Raw genomic sequence first — 24191 nt, 5'->3', positions numbered from 1 at the left:
GTTTAAATGACATTCTAATATGACATGTGTTAGATCTCCGGATTTTGTCACAAATACAATTGGGAGTATCTGACAAGCCGATTCTATGCATGTAATATGGCGTAAGAGCATGATTGGCTCTCAGCCGATTAATGATCTTTATAAAATGTCTGTTATATTCTGTGTAAAACCATCTTTTTGAGAATATCCTAGGGTTACAATGAGCAAAATTTGAGCCAGTATTACATTCTCTGTAATGCAATTGCCAATTATTTTTAAGTTTTTGTCTGCTAAAAGTATCAATATCTGAAGCTGGAATTAAATTTTTGTTTATTTTTTCTCCGATCACATAAGCTGATTTAGCAAAATTGTCAACTATTTCATTGCCTTTTATTCCCGAATGACCCTTAATCCAAGCAATTGTTACATTTACTCCCAATTGTGTAATTTCAAACAGAGTTTTAAGTATATTCAATTCAATGTGGTTTATGTGTTTGACTATTTGAATGTTACTTAATCTGTCCACCACGCTTTTACTGTCAGTAAATATAACATAATTGCTAGTTGGATTCAGTAGTACATACTGAACAGCAAACATTACTGCTGTGTATATTGAGCATTCAATAGGTAGGCTATATTGATGATGGTAATTTTTATTTTCGTGGAATACTGCACAGCCCGTTCCATTTGCGTCTTTTGACCCATCGGTAAATATGTACTGAAAATTTGACCATTTTTCTCTAATAAGTATATCACAACATATTTGGCGGTAAATGTGAGTTTAAATAACATGTTTTAACCTTGTTAGAAAATAATGTTTTTGTCATTGCACTGTAGTAAGGCGGAATTTGGCTTTTATAGATAATTTCACTGTACTTTACCGTACTTAGATAACTTTCTACCAAAGGTATAGATTTTTTAGTTCTCCAGTACCTATGAGTGAGGTCTAAAACTGATAGCTCACGTAGATCTTGAAGGTGTTTACATTTTTTGGACAGAATTTGAGTTGTAAATTTATCACTGAGAAATTGGCGGCGTAAATGCAATGGAGGTTCCACTGCTTCATTTTCCATTATTTGGACTGGAGTGGATTTTAAATAACCTAGGCATAATCTTAAGCATTTATTTTTTTGAATTTCAAGTTTATTTAGAAGTGTATTGGTCGCTGATCCAAATAAATGACAGCTATAGTCGAGAATGGGTCTGATCATGTTACGGTAAAACATCAAAGCAATATTTGGGTCTGCTCCCCAATTTGTTTTACAGAAAGCTCTTGAAATATTTATTGAGTTTTCTGATTTTTTAACAATATGATGAATGTGATCTTTTCATGACAATTTCCTGTCTAGATAGGTACCAAGATACTTAACACAGCATTTAATTGGAAAATTAAATTTTCCAACGTTAAGATTGCCTTGTGGAACTCTACGCTTCTTTGCAAAGTAACACACCTCAGTTTTTGTGTCAGAAATTGATAATCCTACTTCTTCATAGCACTGATTTACGATTTCTAATGCGACTTTTAAATTATCCTCACATCTACTTAACAATTTTCCTTCTATATATTAAACAACATCATCAGCATATTGAAGAATTTTTGTATTGTTGGGTATAGGTACTAACTTCAAGATCTATGTTGTACAGGATGTATAAAATCGGGCTTAAAATACTCCCCTGTGGCAATCCAATATTAGTTAGTCGAGGATATGAAAATTCATCATTATTAATTTTTAAATAAGTTAATCTGTTGGAATATAAAGATTTTAAAAAGAGAGCAAATGAATTAGGGATTCCAATATACAACATTTTTTTGTAAAGAATGTCTAAATTAACATTATCAAAAGCAGCGGAAATGTCAAGGAACGCAGCTGCTGTAGATTTATTTCTTGTGTGTGTGTGTGAAAAAATGGCTTGGATGCGAGTCCGTTAGCCACAGATTTTTATTTTATTTTTACCTCAATTTATTAGTTTTGTTAAATTTATACGTATTTCACTTAAATGATTATATTTGTTTCTTTCAAGTAGTTTATGAGTAATTTAAATATTTCCATTTTATGACAACTTAGTAGATATTCTATACTAATTGGAAAATGAACTTGTGTTTGTCGTAAATTGTAATATAATTGATTTATATATCTCTCGTTAATTTTGCATTCCAAGAAAATATGGTTTAAATCTCTAATCGAAACATTATCACAAAAACAGACTGATGAATTAATTATTCCTAATTTGTGCAGATGTGCCTCATATTTCCCGTGTCGAGTTTTTAATCTGACGATAGTAGAAATATCTTGCTTTGGCAGGTTATATTTAAATATGTATTCAGGTGGCGGAGGAAGTTCTTGATGTAAAGAAAAATATAAATTTTTTGACATGCTTGTAATATTTTTCCATTCTTTTTTCCATATTTCATTTATTCTAACTTTGACGTCATTTATTGCATCTGTCGATAAGATGTGAGTTAGTATCTCACCTTTTTTTATTGCATCTTTGGCCAACTCATCCACTTTCTCATTCCCCAGTATACCGGCATGCCCTTTTGCTCATATAAATACTACTTCCACTCTAGACAAATTATTTTTTATATTACATACAATTTTTGATTTGTATGAACTAAAATCAGTATTTTCAATTGCATATATTGCAGATCTGGAGTCTGTTATTATCACAGCTTTTTCAATATTATTCTCTTTGATCCATTCTAGAGCTTTTTCGATGGCTATAATCTCAGTTGTAAAAATGCTACTAATACTAGATAATTTGTAATTATTATGTTGATGGGTATTTTGCACATACATAGCACATCCTACTACTGTTTGATTTTTAGAACCGTCTGTATAAATTACTGTGTAATCCACAGTATTTATTACTGTGTAATCCACAGTATTTATTTCTTGTAAAGTTAAGTTGAATTGACGTAACTAGAGCTGCAGTTGCATCTTGAGTAGACCTAGACTTGTGAAAACCATATTGGGATCTTGGAAGTATACCATCGTGTTCTAACCAATGTTCAAATCTATTTTTAATTATTCTTTCGAATGTTTTTAAAAGACATGAAGACAAGGAGATAGGTCGGTAAGAATTTGGATCAAGGTCAGGTTTTTTAATAGGAATTATCAGGTATTCTTTCCAACTATTTGGTACTGGTATCTTATTTGTCCAAATATTGTTGAAAATGTTTAGTAGTGAAATTTTATGTTCGATCGGTAAGTTGTACAACAGCGAATATGACACATTGTCTATACCTGGAGAAGTATTATTTCTTTGTTCAAGGGCTCGATGCAATTCCCATAGATGAAAATTTTCGTCAAAATTGTGGTTTTGTCTGGATACTGTTTGAATATCTTCTTGTACGGTGTCGTCATTTGGAACCCATGCCGGAGCAATTTTTCTGTGGAAATCTAGCAACCATGTATCTTCTGGATCAATAGGTACACTGTTGGCTTGTTTGCGGTTTTTAAAACAATTAACTTTTCGCCAGACATTTTTTAATGGTGTTCTTGAGTTTAGGCTTTCGCAAAAATCAATCCAATTCTTCTTTTTTTCTGTTTGAAGATTTTCTTTGCAACAGCGTCAAGTCGTTTATACTCTATTAAATTTTGGAGTGTTGGATTCTGTTTATAATTAATGAACGCATGTTTTCTACTTTCGGCTGCTAGTTGACACTGATTATTCCACCATGGTTTCGGAATATGGCTTCTGTTTTTTTCGTTAATGGAGGAATATTTTGGAATAGCGATGCCTGGTTTATATGTTAACAATTCTTCGTAGATTAATGGAACTTCCATTGCTTCCAAAGTACTGGCATAAGTCATCCAATTGGCTCTGCTAAGGTTCCATATTCTATGTTTTCTCCTGGATGTGGCTTCTGTTGCGGATAATCTTTGTGATGAAATAATTATTGGCACATGGTCAGATCCATGAGGTTCTAGTAGAGTATTCCAATGGAAATAAGAAGCAATATCTCGGGAACAAATGGTTAAGTCTACAGCAGAAGATTTTTTGGAAATAGCGAGAGTGGGAGACCCATCGTTTAAATATTCTAAATTACAATATTCTATAGCATCTAGAAGATCTTTACCTAATCTATCATCAACTTCGCAACCCCACGCCAAATTTTCTAAAAAATTTATCCATTGTTGAATTGAAACTTTATTATTGGGTTCATTATATAAAGAAATTATATGTAAAGTTTTCTGAAAGATGAAATTTTAATGGAAATACACTTATATGTAAACGAATACGTATTTGGAAAAATTATTTCTTCACATTTTATGTTAGATTTCAAAAGGATGGCACATCCGCCATATCCATCAGGGCGGTCAGCTCGAAAACAATTAAATTCTTTAAAATTATAATATTTTTCCGGTTTGAACCAGGTTTCAGATAATAGAGCTATACTGATGTCGTTCTGATGGAGTAAATATTCTAAATTCTGTTTATTAGCAACTGCCGAACGACAGTTCCATTGTAATATGTTTATTTTAGTTAGGCCTGCGATTTGATGTTAGATTTTGGTTAAAATGGTTACTAATTAACTGAATTACATCAGATTGTGAAATATTAAAATTATTATTTTGTTTAATTGAATTAACAATTGTAAGAACTGATTCTAAAATTACATTTATTACAGAAGAATCTAACTCTTCTGACTGTGAATCTGCAACGTTTAAGTTTTGTTGATAGAATTGACTTTTAACTATTCCCTCGGAATGTTTTGGAGGGGAAACTACAGATATTATTTCTTTTCTGGCTATATCAGTTGGGTCTGGACTATTTGACTTTTGCCTTTTATTTGGCCTACTGGTGTTGGTAATATATATATATATATATATATATATATATATATATATATATATATATATATATATATATATATAATATCGTATGGCATTTTTGCCGGGGAGATCCTTTCGGATAGTTCCAGCGCCAATTACATCTTTAACCCTGTTTCAAGTAACTAGTGTCGATGTACACTAGCCCAGGGGACCGACGGCTTAACGTACTCTCCGAGGCACGGTGAGACGGCTCGTGTCATTATTGGAAATGAAAATGGTTTGTCTTTGGCAGGGATCGAATCCACATCTACTGGCGTATGAGGCCAGCGTTTATGCCGTTACCCACGGCCGCTCGCTGTGTAAAATAAATTTTGGAATATATAGATCCAAATTATTTGATCTAAAAATTTCCAGAGATTTGTTTTTAATAAGATTATTTGCAGTTTTATAGTCTTTGCATTTGACTCTAATCCTATTTCGGCCGATGGCATCTATACTGGAAATCATATTGTCTGCTTCAGGAAAGTTAGACAAAATAATTTCACCAATTTTCAAAGAATTTAATTTACCTTTAAAATCAGTAGCACTGTTTTCGATGTAAACGTGATATGGTCCTAGGTCATTACTATTAAATAAAAATGCTTGCCTTACCTCTTTTAAGTTCTGTTTTGTTTCATTATTAACATTCATATTCGTTGTATTTGGATCATTTGGATACTGGTTGTTGTTGTTTTTGGTTGTCAAACTTATTGGAATGGGAGTACTTACAGAAAGTTCCATTTGTTCGGCATCATTTTGACTATCGAATATAATAGGTTTTCTGGGCGGTGGATCAGGAGGCCTACCTCCGCTATTGACACTCATATTGCAGTTGTAGGCGCTTCAGCAAACGATATTGCAGTCGTAAAAAATTCAAATTAAATTAAGACAATGGGGGTTATCTGTAGTCTCAATTATCGTTGTACCGAAGGTACGTCCGATTTCTATGATTACTACTATAAAACTGTAGAAAAAAACGTCGAAAACTAATATTTTTTAAAGAGCAATTTAAAAGATCGGTTTTCACTTTGACGTTTTTCTGACAGTGTTACATTTGGTTTGAAGAGAAGTCAATGGCCACTAAAATGTTCTATTGTATAAGGTTGTACGACTATTTTTAAGCAAGTTATGGGTTTTCAAAATTTTATACTTTTAACGATTTTTGAAGGATTATTTTTTAAATTTCTCATTATAATTTTTTTATTGTACATTTAGGTATATACATGGTGGAAAAAAAAGAAAGCTTATTTTCTTTACTCGTATACTATTGATACAATTTGATATCTGATGATTGCATCTTAGGTTTTAGGCTATATAGAGCATTTTATGAAGAATAATTTTTCTTCATCAAATTAATAACAAAAAAGGTTTCCTTGTGGTTCCAACTTAGTGGGACATATTGCATGTGTATATGTCACACTTTGAAAAAGCGTATCTTTTTAATAATAGTCGTAGATAATCGTTTAAAAATAGTCGTACAATTTTTTACAATACACCAGTTTAAATTTTAAAATAAAGAAAATAAGCTTTCTTTAGTAATCTGAAATGTATATACCTACCTAAATGTAGAAGAAAAAAAGTTATAATGAGAAAGTTAAAAATAATCTCAAAACTTATCAAAAATCGTTAAAAGCATAAAACTTTGAAAAACCATATCTTGCTTAAAAATAGTCATACAGCCTTCTACAATAGACCATTTTAAAGGCAATTGACTTCTCTTCTTACTAAATGTACCATTGCATATACCTAAAGTTGCGTAGAAAAGAGTTACAGAACAAGGTTTGCAAAATAATAGGGAAATTGACCCAAAAATGCTGTGAGTGGCGAATTTGAAAAATCATATTTCGGAAATTGTATTATCTAAATAAGAAACGTCATTTTAAAGAGGAAGGATAGAAGTTTTTTTTCTGTGAAGCAATGCCTGTACCTATATTCCTGTGGAAAAAAGTTATGGGGCAAAAGTTAAAAGGTGATATTTCGGTAGTAAATTTAACATGGAACATTTTTTTTGACTTGTTTGTACCAAAAGTTCATAGAACTCACCCTAATGCACCCTGTGCCTAGGGACTAATTCACCCTCCCTCCCTTTAAATGGTAGCACTCCGCGGTTTTTTCATATTTAGAGGTCCATTGACCATATGAAATAATAAAACCCCGTTAACGTTGTAGTTCCTTTTAGCTCTCTTATTTTGAACATAATCAATAGCCTATGAATATAATCTACGGCAACAGTAGTTTTACTACTTTAAAGTGATAATTCAGGATAAACAATTTAAAAAAATTCTTCAGTTGTTATATTTATATTCAGTAAAACTAAATGTTGGCATTATGCAGAGTTATAGTTATGAACTGTTGATGTTACAAGTGTCGCTGTTACGAATTGACAGCTTTACAATTTGTGGAGTTAGGAACTGTAGGGTTACCACATGTATACTCAGTTACATGTAACTTATACACTCCTGGCCAAAAAGATCGGGACACCTTAAAAATGGGTCATTTTTGATATCTCGAATCTCCTAAACATGTTGTCCAATTAGTAATAGTGTTGCTGAACAGGTAAATGCCATTGTATACCGGGTGTAACAATAATACTGTGTTTTTTCCTGAAAGTTCGTAACACCCTGTGGAATATTCTAGCATTTAAAAAATATTGAAATTAAAACTCAATTGTAGCCTTAGCCTTTCTTAACATTCTGCTTTTTGACTCATTCACTTATGATGGATAATGAAAAAGTTAGGTACTTTGACAACTAGCCATGTTCTTCATCAATACAGGGTGTTTCTAAATAAGTGCGACAAACTTTAAGGGGTAATTCTGCATGAACAAATATTGACCGTTTGATTTATAAACATATGTCTGCAAATGCTTAGTTTCCGAGATACAGGATGTTGAATTTTTTCTTACACACGGACGATTTATTTATTCCTCTAAAACCGGTTGAGATATGCAAATGAAATTTGGTGGGTTTTAAGAGGCAGTTATTGCGCATTTTTTTACATACAATTATGCATTTTATATTCACCATTGGCGTGCATATGGGTCATATTACCTGTATGACCGCAAATAGTGAATATAAACATTTGAGTTGTATGTCAAAAAATGTGAAATAACTACCTCTTAAAACCTACCAAATTTCATTTGCATATCTCAACCAGTTTTAGAGCAATAAATAAATCGTCAGTTTGTAAGAAAAGATTCAACATCCCGTATCTCGGAAACGAAGCATTTGCGGACATATGTTTATAAAGCAAACTGTCATTATTTTTTCATGCAGAATTAACCCTTAAAGTTTGTCGCACTTATTTAGAAACACCCTGTATTGATGAAGAACATGGCTAGTTGTCAAAGTACCTAACTTTTTCATTATCCAACATAAGTAAATGAGTCAAAAAGCAGAATGTTACGAAAGGCTAAGGCTAAAATTGAGTTTTAATTTCAATATTTTTTAAATGCTAGAATATTCCACAGGGTGTTACGAACTTTCTGGAAAAAAACACAGTATTATTGTTACACCCGGTATACAATGACATTTACCTGTTCAGCAACACTATTACTACATCCATTTTCTTAGAGAATAAGGCTATAGCATATTAAAAAAATGATTAAAATCGGACAACAGGTTTAGGAAATTCGAGAAATCAAAAATGACCCATTATTAAGGCGTTCCGATTTTTTTTGGTCAGGAGTGTACATTACATTGAAATCAGATTGACATTCTTATTTGTTTTGTAATTTATAGTTTTGTTGCCTAAATTATAATATTAAAACTTACTAATTAAGTATTTTTATTATTAAAGAATATTACAAAATAAACATAATTATGCAAATATGAGAACAGACAATAGAAAAAAACAACAATATTTTTTATTTTGGATCTGGTATCATTCTTATATAGTTCTTTCCTGAAGGAACCGTCGTAACTTTAACATATGGGAACAAACTTTTAAGTTCAGTGTCAGAAACAGTGGGTTGTACCATTACATCTTCACCAGGCTGTAAATAGTTCAAACAGTATTAGAAAAATAGTAATAAAATAATGAGAACTAAAAAAGGTTATAAGTAGGTTAGGATAATTATGCATTTATAGTACTACTATAGGTATAGTTTTGTTTGGGGTATAAATTTCCATAAACAAAAGACCTATCTGTTTTAGGAAATGACCCCTTGTTTATGTAATTTCACAACTAGAACAATAGCCTTCCACTAAAAAATGAGTCTGTTAAAAATATGGTAGAACAGTAGAACCCCGATTATCCGTGCTCCTCGGGACCGGACGTGGCACGGATAATCCGAACATTTAGTTCTTATAAAAAATACATATCTACGTAAATTCATACATCTGTACACCATAAAAAAATAACAGAAAAAATAAATCTTTTATTATGATTTGATTCTCCCTCTAGGCGTATAGAGTTTTGTCGAGTGATTTACGGTGATGCAATTTGATAAAACCTCAAAAATACAATTTGAGTAATAGAAAAGCATAGCACTCATAATCCGCAGTCCGAATAATCCGCACACGGATAATCAGGGTTCTACTGTACATACTATAAATACATAATTATCCAAACTCTAGTTATAAGTAAAATATTTGTGTTTTTGATCATTTTGTATGCTACTCTTTTCGTGCATGACCATGGTGGGGGTACCCTGAAACAATGCCAGCGTGAGTAGCGGCGAGATATGACAATATTGGAGGTATTTTTGTAATGTCATTGTTTGCATAACAAATTTTATCAAAAATAATAAATAAATGTTGCGTAAGTATTTAATTGTGCTAATAATAACCAAATTAGTAAGTGTAATTTCAATAGATCTCCAATAATGACATATAAATTAGAGAAAAGATTTAAACTAGGAGGAGTTAATTCAAAAGACAGATTCACACCAACTAATGTCACTATAAAAACCACCAGATTGATCTTCTTTTTGGTTGACCATGTCAGCCTTCGATGGTAATCCAGTAATCAGTATTGGACAACTTATACGACTAATAAATATTCGCTAAGAGTTCTAAAAACAAGTTTTTTTATGTAAATCTATACTAAAAATCTAAAGATTAAAGGAGTAACTTAGAAAACACAAAAAATCACTGACATAACTTAATTAACCTATGAACTTTATAAATTGGAAAATCGTTAAAAAAACTAATTATTATTAATAATTTGCACTTTCATATGCTTAACCTCAACTTTTGAGATCCAAAAATATCAGGTGAATTTGGTGTGCAGAACTGATGCTAGGTGTCATGGAGGGAATACTTCATTAATTTAATGAAAGTTATATATATATATATATATATATATATATATATATATATATATATATATATATATATATATATATATGGGGTTGAAGTTTATTGGGTATCCAGCTGATTATTTAAAGGATATATATATATATATATATATATATATATATATATATATATATATATATATATATATATATATATATATATATATATATATATATTAATTAAACGAAAAGATTTCTCTGGTATACAGAAGAAATCTTTTTTCGAAGTGAAATAAAATGCAATTGCCGTTTCCTTTCATATCACGGTTCTTCTCCGTTATTGACGAATGTGTAGCGAATAACGTGGCTTTGTAGACAAATCTGTGACACAAAGAGGTGTCTTTTGTCGTTCATCGTCTTTTATGAAGACTTTGAAATTTACACTTTCGCGTCCGCTACGGAAAAGATTTCTTCTGTATACCAGAGAAATCTTTTCGTTTAATTAATATAGATGTCGTACCAAGTGTACTGAAGTCTGGTTATTTTATTATTACCAGAAAGGCCAAAAGCATTTTCTTACACCTCGACCATCCACCTAGATGTTCCTGACGAGAGCTTGACATGAGCTCGAAACACGTCGTGTAGAATATCGGTGGTGGTCGAAGTGAAATAAAATGCAATTGCCGTTTCCTTTCATATCACGGTTCTTCTCCGTTATTGACGAATGTGTAGCGAATAACGTGGCTTTGTAGACAAATCTGTAACACAAAGAGGTGTCTTTTGTCGTTCATCGTCTTTTATGAAGACTTTGAAATTTACATTTTCGCGTCCGCTACGGAAAAGATTTCTTCTGTATACCAGAGAAATCTTTTCGTTTAATTAATATAGATGTCGTACCAAGTGTACTGAAGTCTGGTTATTTTATTATTACCAGAAAGGCCAAAAGCATTTTCTTACACCTCGACCATCCACCTAGATGTTCCTGACGAGAGCTTGACATGAGCTCGAAACACGTCGTGTAGAATATCGGTGGTGGTCGAAGTGAAATAAAATGCAATTGCCGTTTCCTTTCATATATATATATATATATATATATATATATATATATATATATATATAATTTTGTTAATTTTGAGGTTGCAGTCATAAATTTCAGGGGGCAGGATAAGTAAAACTCTTAGTTATTATCAAGCTTTCGCAAAATTTATTTGCTTCTTCAAGATATGCTAAAAAAGTTTTAGTAAATACAATGAAATTAAGATGATAAAAAATATTGTACATAAAAAGTATAAAAAACTTACAACGTGAGGTTAATCCATTAAATTTTTGGCATACATAACAAAAAAATATATAAAATTCTTAATCTAATTCCTAATCTTCTACAATGCCTTAATTTTAGTTAATTTAAAAAGAAAAATAATTTGACAATTTAATTTGAAATTTAGTATGTCAGAAAGACATTCGTATCTGTTTATTATATTTTATTTTAAGTTGCTAATAACTAGTTTTTTATTATTTCTTATCTGCGTACTTATTATAGAATTTATGGATATAAGTAATTTGTAAAATATTATTTTTAGCAATAAAGTGGCGCCAATAAAGCTTGATAATAACTAAGAGTTTTACTTATCCTGCCCCCTGAAATTTATGACTGCAACCTCAAAATTAACAAGATTTTACATAGTGTCAGTCAATATTACCTAACTGCTTTATATATATATATATATATATATATATATATATATATATATATATATATATATATATATATATATATATATATATATACCGGGTGGTGAATTGGAACACGGGCCATAGGAAACTCAATGTAAAATTCTAAACTGTTGAATTCCTACTTCCCTAATTATTTTACATCACAAGACATTAGAAACTATTTGTAGAGGATTGAAATCTGTATTGAAAACGACTGTTAATATTGTTCTACAAACAATAATTATTCAAAATTTTGTAAAAATATAATACAATTTTCAGAGAAATACGCCAAAGTTACGCCACACACACTGCAATAATGTGTATAAGATTGCATTCGGTGACAATGAATTTATTATATTAACAATTTGAACTGTCAATTTCTTTATTTATTTTATCATTTATTCTTTAAAACACAATAAAGTTGATCAGATACCCTCAGTTAAGGAGAAAGTATTAATAATAAAGATATTTTCTTTAGTCAATAGTGTGCTCACTGTCAGTTAAATAGTAACGTGTGGCCTAACATGCCCACACATACCTACTGCGGTAATTACATTATATTTTTCAAAATTTTGGAATGTGTTTAAATCGTACAACAATTGTAACTTCTGTTTTTAATACAGATTTCAATCCTCTACAAATAACTTCTCATGACTTTTGATGTAACATAATTAGGGAAGCAGGAATTCAACAGTTTAAAATTCTACATTGAGTTTCCTATGGCCCGTTTTCCGATTCACCACCCTATATATATATATATATATATATATATATATATATATATATATATATATATATATATATATATATATATAAAACAAGGTTGAAATATTGGGGTAGCAGCAATCTCAAAGAAAACTCTTTATAATAATTCCAAGCTTTCGATAATGTTTATTATCATCTTCAGGGAAACTACAAATATAAAAATACAGTATTTAACAATTAGTCTAACTAAAATTAATAAAAATTGTTATCTTTGTGCTATCAAAAATCCAAAACACCATAGTTTTCTCTCACTAAATCAGGTGTCTAGGATCCCCAGAAACACAAAAATAACAAAATATTGCTCTGAGAAATGCAGAGCTAATACTCTCACTAGAAACACCGCATATCACAGAACAATCTTACTAAAAAATTATTATTTATATGTTTTGGTACTTACATTATTTGAGGATGTAGAGCCTAGTTGTTAAATACTGACATAACAATGAAATTTTGTCTTGGTAAATAGTAAATAATATAAATTAAAGTAAAAACTATATAATAAATATATATATATATATATATATATATATATATATATATATATATATATAGATGAAATAGAGAATGTGGAAAAAATCCCCTTACGAAATTTTTTTTTTTTAAAAAATTTTTCCCAGCCCGAAATGGTGGATGTGTGAATTGTTCGTAAGGGGATTTTTTCCAGTTTCAAAGATCTACATCTTATATATATATATATATATATATATATATATATATATATATATATATATATATATATATATATATATATATATATATATTGATGTGATCTTGATTATTGATATGAGATAATATTCTTATATGTCATTTAATTTAATCAATGCATTAATAATAATCTAATTAATTAACCAGATCACATATCAATATGTTTTCAATCTCAGGGCGAATTATAAAATTAATTACTTACTTACGTGGCTTCTAAGTATTTCTCAATGGTTCCTAATCGGGATAGGAAAGAAAAGAGTAAAATAATACACACATATGGGTTACAATTGTAATCAAAATATTGTTTATTTTATTTAAATGGCAATCACTGCTTAATATTTGCTATATCTTATTATTCTTAAACATAACATTTACACATGGGAATCTTATTTCCTTTTGGTTTCCAATTGAAAGTTTTTATTAACATTTAACTATTATGATTTATTAGCAACAATTCTATTTAAGTTTGATGAAGCTTTTCTGATATTATTGATTATGTTTCTTCAATTTTAAATGTGGTATTTAATACGAAAAACCCATACATTCATGTCCAAACAAATGAGACTGACCTTTTTCTGGTGAACTGAGAATGTCTTCACACAAGACCCGTTTCCTGCTATCCTTGGCTGCGATCAAAACCTCGTCCTGGCTTCCAGTAATGTTCTCCTTTGAAACTAGCTCGTATAGCTCTCGTTTCCTGCTTCTGTCGTGATGCTGTGTTCTACCTTTTTCGAAACTGCAATCAGCTACCGGGAACTCTTGGCTCAAGGAGGTTCTTTTACTCTCAACCTGGCCTACCTCTCGTTCCACGATAGATACTCCACACTCACGGAACTACACCGGCTTTCTCACTCTCCGTACACTACCGTCTACTACTGGACTTCACTTCTCGACAGCTCAAAACATTCTGATCTCTATTTGTCATTCATTCCCCTACTTTCTAAATATCCCTTCCAGATTCACAAATCAACCTTCCACCACCAACTCTCATTCGCAGTCTTCCTCAAAACCAATTTTTAATCTTTCTAAATATGCTTAATGGATTTCAAAGAAAATAGTTAATTCCCATTCTAAAATTACTTTCTACTATTTACAAAATTTAATTACCTATTCTCTATTTCCACTAAGTCTTATTTAGCATCGGCTAATGATCGAACCTTCCGCGAACAACGATAATGACCTATTATCGATTTCACTTGAGTTTTATTTAGCATAGGCTAATGATCGAACCTTCCGCGAACAACGATAATGGTACGCACCATTCACTTTGTTTTTTCTAAGCGCATTGTCCCGAGTTCCGTAAGATTTTTCTAATCACTTCTTAAAATTAAATATAACAATTTGTTTGTATACAGGTTGTTCTAAATTTATATGCCCGTGGTTGAGAAAATTGAAAATATTTTATATTAAATTGAATTCTGTTTATAATTATCAAAATTTAATTTTCATATCAAATAGAAATATAACAAATCCCCGCCTTGTATTCGATAAAATTTATTTGCATTTTTAAATAAATTTTCTCGAGGCAAAACCAACTCCCTGTATATTTCCTTACTTTAATCTACGTCTTATATCCTAACTTACTATCTACTTCATGTATCTGTCTTTTATTCGTGATATTTGTATACATCGTGAATATTATAAATTCCTCGGATCTTTTCCGAGTTCCTGTGCCTCAACTCATAACTATTTATCCCATTTTCATTATTCACGATGTACGGGCCTTCGAAAACAGGCATCACCTTTGCGCAAATGCCCCCAGGAAGACTTGATACTCGTAATGCCCTCACGAGTACTTTTTCACCCTTTTGGAAAGTCACTGGTCTTCTTTTTCTATTTTGTTCCTGTCTTTGGATATATTTTTCGTTGCTTCGCCGTAATCTTCTCTGTACGGTTTCAATCACCTGTTGATCTTCTTTTGGATCTTGGTCTTCCCATGGCCTTATCGGCAGTACACCCTTCATGATGTATTCTGGTGTCTCTTTTGTTACTGTGCTCGGAATTGTATTTAGATACCTTTCTATTTCCGCCATTTTCCTGTCCCAGTGGCGATGTTGACCATCTGTTGCAATGCGAAGAAATTTCGTCACTTCCTGTATGAATCGTTCCGAAGGATTACTCTGTGGATGCCTGATGCTGACAAAATTTGTCTCTATTCCTCGTTCTCGAAGTTGTCCCTTGAAACGATCATTTCGGAAATACGTTGCATTGTCCAGTAGAATCTTTTTTGGTGTTCCTATTATGGCTATAAAATTGTCGATTTTTCTTAATATTTCTTCCCCCTTTGTGGTGCGGCAACTATATAATTTTACGTATTTTGAAAACACATCCACCATTACCAGAATATGTTTGTTCCTTTTAGTGGTCATAATTAGATCGCTTAACATATCTATTGCTACAATGTCTAGTTTGTTTCGGGCTTCAATATTTTTGGCAACATTTTCGTTTTTGAAATTCCGACTCTTATACTTTTGACATACATCGCACTTCTGGGTAATTTCCTTTGCAATGCGGTAATCCTGTCGGCTGATGTAATTTTCCCTAAAAACGAGCCAAACTTTTCTGCTACCGATATGCCCATTGTCCTCATGTAATTTCTTTATTATCTTTTCGGCCAATGTCTGTGTCACTAAATATAGTTCCTTTCCGTCTATTCTCTTAAAATATATGTTATTTTCTACTTCCGCTCTTCTTTTTTCTCTTTCCTCTAGGTCTTCCTGGTTTGTCCTTATCTCATTTAACGAATATATCCCTTCTTCTTGTATTAATCTATTTAGTCCCACCTGTAGAGTAATTGTTTCCTTTTTTCCGGTGTCCTCATCCCGTGTTAGAGCGTCGGCTATTATGTTGTCTTTCCCTTTTATATATCGGAACTCAAAATCATACTCCTGTAATAATAGAATGCCTCTATGTATTCTATTATTTACTAATCTATTCTTCATGATATGTACTAAAGCTGCATGGTCTGTTTCGATTGTGAATTTTGCTCCCAATAAGTAAAACCTCAATTTGTTTACGCAATATAGTACACTGGCAAACTCCAATTCTGTAACACTATATTTTCTCTCATGTGTTTTAGTCACTCGAGATATAAAACATATCGGCACTTCTTGGTCGTTTTGTATTTGAGACAGAACTCCTGCAAATTTTTGTATGGACGCATCAGTTCGGAGTATAAAAGGTAAATTGTAAATGGGGTGGTATATTTTCGTTCCTTTTGCGAATTCTCGTTTTAATGTTTCGAAAGCTTCCTCCTGTTCTTCTTTCCAATTCCATTTTATTCCTTTTTTAAGCAATTTTATCAGAGGGATTTCCTTTTGGCTCAAATCGGGAATCAGCTTTTTAAAATAATTTATCGTGCCAAGAAAACCTCTCAATGTTTTCAAATTCGTTGGTCTTGGGTATTCATCTATGAGCTTGACTCTGTCTTCGGCTAATCTTACTGTTTTGGTGTCCAATTGAAAACCCAAATAAATGACTTCTTTTTGAAAAAATTGACATTTTTCAATGTTTAATTTCAATCCCGCTGTGTCCAATTCTTCCAGAATTATTTCTATGTGTTCCAGATGACTCTGAGTATCTTGTGAAAAAATTAATAAATCATCGATATAATGAACTATGAAATCTTCATGGCGATTCAAAATGGTATGTAAAGCTCGGACGAGTGCAGCACAAGCACTCTGCAATCCAAATGGCACTACCTTAAACCGGTAGACAATACCATCAATAGAAAAAGCGGTGTAGTTTCTACACTTTTCAGCTAACGGTATCAACCAAAAACTGTGTTTTAAATCAATTTTCGAAAATATGTGTGACCCGGTGATTCTTCCAAAAATGGCCTCGATGTTTAGAGGTGATTCATATTGTGATACAGTGTGCTGGTTGATATTCCTGGCATCTAAACATAATCTCAATTCTCCATTGCTTTTCTTTACTATCACAATCGGGTTAACATACGGTGAATTACATCTTTCGATGATTTGATCTTCCAACATTTTATTTATTTCTTCTTTCACCTCTTGTCGATACTTGTATGGAATCGGGTAAGTCTTTGATCGAAAATTTCCCAAGTTTTTCACCTCAAATGAATGTTCGTACTTTTTAGCCACTCTGTTTTCCTCATTGATCAAATTTTCGTAGTTTCTTAACATCAACCGCAATTCTTTTTCTTTCCCTTCTCCACATATCAATTTTCTGTCTTTTTTCTCAGATTCTTCACACATGTTTACCGTGCATTCTGCATCCTCGTGTGCATATACCTCCTCTTCAAATACCACTGTTTCAATCATATTCTTTTCACTTTCATTTTTTAGCTTTATTTCTTCTTCTCCTGAGCTCGTCTCTTCTTTTGAGGAATCCCAGGTTTCCTTTGTTTCTGATACTCTCAAATTTTCTTCTTCTGGGCTCAACTCTTCTTTTGAGGAGCCACAGGTTTCATTTTCTTTTATCTTTTTCTGACCTTTTCTCCTTTTTCTTCTTTTAGTTTCATCGTATTATTTTTAAAATCTATCACTACATGTTTTTCTGCCAATTCGTCAACTCCTACTATCATGTCATGTGACATGTTTGGCATTATTACACATTGTAGTGCATACATATTCTTACCCAGTCGTACCATTACTCGTATGCCTTCATTTATAGTTGCCAATGTCCGTTTGTTTGCGCCCACTAAATTTACCCTAGGTATTTTGTAAATTAAATTTGTTAAGTTAACTTCTTCTATTAGTTTTCTGTTGACCAATGTTATTTCAGATCCAGTGTCTATCATAATTTTAATTGGTTTCTCGTTGATAAATCCATCCACAAATTTTAAATTAACTCCATTTTTCTTTTCGTTGTTTCCTGCCAATTTAATAAACTCCTTGGGGTGACAAAAGATTCCTGTTTGATTTTTGGTTTTTAGTGAGCGCCGTCGTGAAAAGACGCCGGCTGCTCATCGTTGTTTATATTTTCGTCATAATGTCTCTCTCCGTCATATTCATCTGTCTGGGTATTATTTACTTCTCTTCTATTTTCTCTAGGTCTGTCGGATCTGTTTCGGTTTTCTCGATATCCCTGTTCATTTTGTCTACCATTATTTCTGTTTTCTTGATTTGAGCGTGTGGTGTTTCTATTCTGGTATTCTCGATTTCTGTCCTCATTCCATTGCCTATTTCTTTGTTCATAATTTCCTCTTCCGTTGTCTCTATTTTCGTTTTCCCTTCTGGGATTAAAATCTCGTCTTGTATAGTCCCTCCTATTTTGATTTCTATCTCTGTAATCTTGTGTTTCTCGGGGCCTGTAATCTTCTCGCGACCTTCTTGACTTTCTTTCTCTTAGACGTGATTCTCTTATTTGTAGGAATTGGCATAAACTATCTATGTCTTTGTAATTTTGCAATGTGATATGGTCTTCCAGCGTTTCCTCGAAATGTCTTGCAATCAGTTCGACTAATTGTTCCGATGAGTAATTATATTGTAAATGTTTTGCATTATTGTAAATTTGCAAAGCATATGTCCTTTCTGATACACCCATCCTATCATTGTATTTCCCATTTTGCAATTCCTTGTTAATTTCCAATTGTTGGACTTTTCCCCAGAAATAATTCAAAAATTTTTGTTCAAATTGTTGCCAATTTCCGAAATCTTCTTCTTTGCTATCGAACCATAGGCTTGCTTCATATTTGAGATGGTTTCTGATAGTTTCTTTTGCTTTTCGAAATTTCCGATGTGCTGTATTTTCTTTTTCAGGCTATTTATGAACGGCACTGGGTGTAATCTTCTTACATCCCCGCCAAACCTTATCTTCACGTCATCTGTGCTATGTATAACCATTTCTCTTCTTTCTCCGACATTCTGTTGCGTATTGATTTCCGCAATCTTTCTTTCCACTTCTTCTATGTCTGCTTGAATAGCGTTTTGCAACTTGTTTTCCAAACTTTCCATTTCTTTTTTCTGGCAATTCGTTATCTCCTTTATTTTGCTTTTGATTTCTTTAATCTCTGTCTCTTGTTGTCCCATATCGTTCTTGATCATTGTCAAACATCCTTTTACTTCCTTTTCATACTTTCCTATTCGTTCCTCCATTTTCTTGTTGTTCTCTTCTATTGCTTGTTTCATTTTTTGTTGTGTTTCATCCATTTTTTGATCCAATTTTTGTTGTGTTTCATCCATTTTTTGTTGTGTTTCATCCATTTTTTGATCCACTTTATCCATTTTCTTTGATGTTTCTTCTTGATTTTTATCCATTGTCCTTTTTGCTTCATCCATTGCTAGTTTTGTTTCCTCCTGATTTTTATCCATTGTCCTTTTTGCTTCATCCATTTTTTGTGACTGGAGTTGCATCAGTTGTAATAGTTTATCTATTCCTGATAATTCTTGCAGTTCTGATGCCATGATTGTCTTGTCTAAAATATCTTCTTGGTCTGAATTATTCTCTTGATTTGAATGTTCTTTTTGTTTTTTGTTGTCTTTGCTTTGGCTTCTTGTCACAGACATTTGTTTTCAAGAAGTACTGTCCCCGCCAAATATGAAATTTTACTAGTATGTTACCAAGACGACTTTTTCTCACCCAAATATTATAAATTGTCAATAAATATATCAAATGTAAATATCGTAAAATAAAATATTAAATCAGTTATGTAAAATTTGTACCTAAAGAGATCTAAAATTTTATGTTATCAAATGTAAGTATCTCACTTTTTACCACAGGCATATAAATTTTCAAATACCGGCTTTACTCTTTCTATCCTTCAAATTTGCCACTAGAAATACTTTACAATGCTTTCCACGTTGGACGACAGTTGATGTGATCTTGATTATTGATATGAGATAATATTCTTATATGTCATTTAATTTAATCAATGCATTAATAATAATCTAATTAATTAACCAGATCACATATCAATATGTTTTCAATCTCAGGGCGAATTATAAAATTAATTACTTACTTACGTGGCTTCTAAGTATTTCTCAATGGTTCCTAATCGGGATAGGAAAGAAAAGAGTAAAATAATACACACATATGGGTTACAATTGTAATCAAAATATTGTTTATTTTATTTAAATGGCAATCACTGCTTAATATTTGCTATATCTTATTATTCTTAAACATAACATTTACACATGGGAATCTTATTTCATTTTGGTTTCCAATTGAAAGTTTTTATTAACATTTAACTATTATGATTTATTAGCAACAATTCTATTTAAGTTTGATGAAGCTTTTCTGATATTATTGATTATGTTTCTTCAATTTTAAATGTGGTATTTAATACGAAAAACCCATACATTCATGTCCAAACAAATGAGACTGACCTTTTTCTGGTGAACTGAGAATATCTTCACACATGACCCGTTTCCTGCTATCCTTGGCTGCGATCAAAACCTCGTCCTGGCTTCCAGTAATGTTCTCATTTGAAACTAGCTCGTATAGCTCTCGTTTCCTGCTTCTGTCGTGATGCTGTGTTCTACCTTTTTCGAAACTGCAATCAGCTACCGGGAACTCTTGGCTCAAGGAGGTTCTTTTACTCTCAACCTGGCCTACCTCTCGTTCCACGATAGATACTCCACACTCACGGAACTACACCGGCTTTCTCACTCTCCGTACACTACCGTCTACTACTGGACTTCACTTCTCGACAGCTCAAAACATTCTGATCTCTATTTGTCATTCATTCCCCTACTTTCTAAATATCCCTTCCAGATTCACAAATCAACCTTCCACCACCAACTCTCATTCGCAGTCTTCCTCAAAACCAATTTTTAATCTTTCTAAATATGCTTAATGGATTTCAAAGAAAATAGTTAATTCCCATTCTAAAATTACTTTCTACTATTTACAAAATTTAATTACCTATTCTCTATTTCCACTAAGTCTTATTTAGCATCGGCTAATGATCGAACCTTCCGCGAACAACGATAATGACCTATTATCGATTTCACTTGAGTTTTATTTAGCATAGGCTAATGATCGAACCTTCCGCGAACAACGATAATGGTACGCACCATTCACTTTGTTTTTTCTAAGCGCATTGTCCCGAGTTCCGTAAGCTTTTTCTAATCACTTCTTAAAATTAAATATAACAATTTGTTTGTATACAGGTTGTTCTAAATTTATATGCCCGTGGTTGAGAAAATTGAAAATATTTTATATTAAATTGAATTCTGTTTATAATTATCAAAATTTAATTTTCATATCAAATAGAAATATAACAATATATATATATATATATATATTGTTATGATCTGCTTCTTATTAATTTTATATTAATTATTATTTATTTGATTAATTTTAATTGTCGCAAATGATACATAAAAAATGAATAAAAAATCTCAGGGTGCCTTTTTATAATATCAAGAAAATGTTTAAATTATCTTACGTTATACTTATCTTCTCTCGTGGGTTCAGTATCTCTTAGTTGATCCCAATCGGGATAAAATAGGGAAAAGAAATAAAGCAAAATATAAAATAAACATACAGAATTGTCTTTTATTTATCAAAATCGATACTCTAAAAATCTATCAAATCTAAAACCTGTGGACAGATGTCCGAATGAAATTTCTACCATTTAAATTTATTCTAGTTAAAAAAAAAACAATTTATCGGTTTGTTCCCGATGACTTTGGTACAACAAAATAAACAAAACCAAATTATGTATTCGCAAGATTAGCTATACTCCCTATTTACTGTCTGAAATATTGGAATTTTAATTCCTACGCTTTTTACTCAAAATTTTAGTTTCCGAACATAAAAATATCTTTCACATAAGTTGACTCACTCTGATGTCTTCTCGTGACCCAAAACAGCTCTCCCTCGTTGACTATGTTAAAAGCTACTCATCAAAGCACTCTCCGTTCTCCAGCTTCAAAACTATCAGCATACCAGCACCAATTCTCCAACAAGCCAGGCCTCTTTTGACCAGTACTCGATTCAAACAAAACTCCAAAAATTCTCTGCTCTCCTTCTCACAATAATACAGAATCAAAGAGGTATTTCGTCTCAATTTGATCTGTCTCTCGTTCCACTTTTCAGCACTATTCTCCACTATCAAACAACCACTGGTACTTGCTAACTATCTATCCACGAAAACGTCGAACTGCTCCTCAGCGATGCCAATAACATAATGCCTTCTTTTTCAAACTCACTCAATCATTCAAACCACTTTTCCCCTTCCAAATTGCCAAGAATCAGAAACATTTCTCTTTTCTATTCGACAAACAAACAGTCATTTTCAAAATTATTCCGACCATCTTAATTACTTTCGGGGAAACTCTACAACATTTACTCGGGGTGAAACAAAGATATTAAATTCCAAACTTTCTTTTAAACCATTTTTCTAGAAAATGATAATTACCTCTACCTGCGGATTCTATAGTTCCCGTAATAAACAATCTTTTTCCATTTTAAATCTAAATACATCGTCCTTTTCACTTTAATTATTCACAAAAGTCTTTAATGGTTCATCGGAAAGCTCATTAAAAAAGAAATCCACTTACATCCAAACTAAATTCTAATAAATATTTACAGATAAATATACAGGGTGTATCAAATTTATGTGCCCGCGTTATTTAAAAAAACATTTAATTTAATTTTCATTTTGCCTTTGATTGATAAATTGAAAACACAATAATATATATATACAGTTTTTGGTTATTGGGTTATGCAGCAAGTGATAAGTGTACTCTTTTAAGTCTTTATTCCGAGCTTTCGGTCATAATTATGACCATCGTCAGGGTGCTACAATTATATTATATATGTGAGACAATATGAAAATATGTGTATAAACTTACAGTATGTGTATTACTAAGTATATATGTGTATGTACTTACAACTTATTGAGGATATTTCAAATAGGTGGTCATTAAAATGAGATTTGTACTTATTAAAATGGTCATGTAATGCCTCGATATAACAAAATTATTAAAATAGAGGGTATTTAATTTAGCACAACTTCAAAATCGACGAAATACAAAATGACACTTGGACATTCATGACATGACATTATTTGAAATATCTAACAAAATTTTTTTAAAGATGATCAATTTAGTAAACGACCAATAAGGGTCAATGATAAGTATGAAAGTATTTTTTTAAATTTTATAAATTACTGTTGAAATTATAAATTAAGGTAAAATTTAAAAAGAAATGAGTAAGATTTATTGATCAAGGTTAATTAAAAGTTTTAAATTATTTATACAAAAGTAATTTATAATGTTGTTGACAAAAATTAATTTATACAAAAGTAATTTATAATGTTGTTGACAAGTCAGAGTATCTAGAAGAGGAGTTAGGAAATAACTCACGATTATCTAAAAATAGTAGATAAGAAAACATTTCATTTAGGTGGCCTATATCAGTACGATGATTCATAATTATGACCGAAAGCTCGGAATAAAGACTTAAAAGAGTACACTTATCAATTGCTGCATAACCCAATAACCAAAAACTGTACATTTACTGTCAGCAAAGACTTATTATCTTCTTTATATATATTGTCTTCTTTATATATATATATATATATATATATATATATATATATATATATATAAAAGTTGTTTGTTAACTTGTAAAAGGATTACTACAGGAGCAAGGTTACCAATTTTGGTCAGGTTGTTAGAAGACCCGCAGTCGCAAGGCTACAATTTTATGGCTTTTCATTTCCTCAGGTAGCTTTACCTCCTTGGCAATGTTAGTTGTAGCCTTGCGACTGCGGGTCTTCTAACAACCTGACCAAAATTGGTAACCTTGCTCCTATATATATATATATATATCGAGAAAAGGAGTACGACCGTTAATCCAATATAAATTAAGGATCACTCGAAGAGTGGTGGGTTTTTCGGTCAATAGGTGGAGAAATAAGACAAAGAAGGTGGCTACTTCATCTATTTATTCGAAGACGTTTCGTTCTCTAATCAAAGAGCATCATCGGTTCATCTAAAAAGAATAATATGAAAAACCAAACATCCAAAGAGAAGTTAATACAACAGTGTTAC

The 24191-nt window shown here is 31.6% G+C and overlaps 1 protein-coding gene across 1 annotated transcript in view; it reads right to left on the bottom strand.

Annotated features, from left to right (window-relative positions):
* Window positions 1-8565: 8565 nt before the first annotated feature.
* The window catches only part of LOC114342412 (peroxiredoxin-6), a 48896-nt gene continuing 33270 nt past the window's right edge, over window positions 8566-24191 (bottom strand). Inside the window, exon 4 of the mRNA XM_028293216.2 lies at window positions 8566-8790. Within this exon, the coding sequence (XP_028149017.1) occupies window positions 8662-8790 (129 nt within the window). The 3' untranslated portion in view covers window positions 8566-8661. The remainder of the gene's footprint in view (window positions 8791-24191) is intronic.

The sequence above is a fragment of the Diabrotica virgifera genome, chromosome 7 (genome assembly GCF_917563875.1).
Source record: "Diabrotica virgifera virgifera chromosome 7, PGI_DIABVI_V3a".
Classification (NCBI taxonomy): domain Eukaryota; kingdom Metazoa; phylum Arthropoda; class Insecta; order Coleoptera; family Chrysomelidae; genus Diabrotica; species Diabrotica virgifera.
Note: the sequence above shows the minus strand (reverse complement) of the source record. Positions and strands in the feature narration are given on the sequence as shown.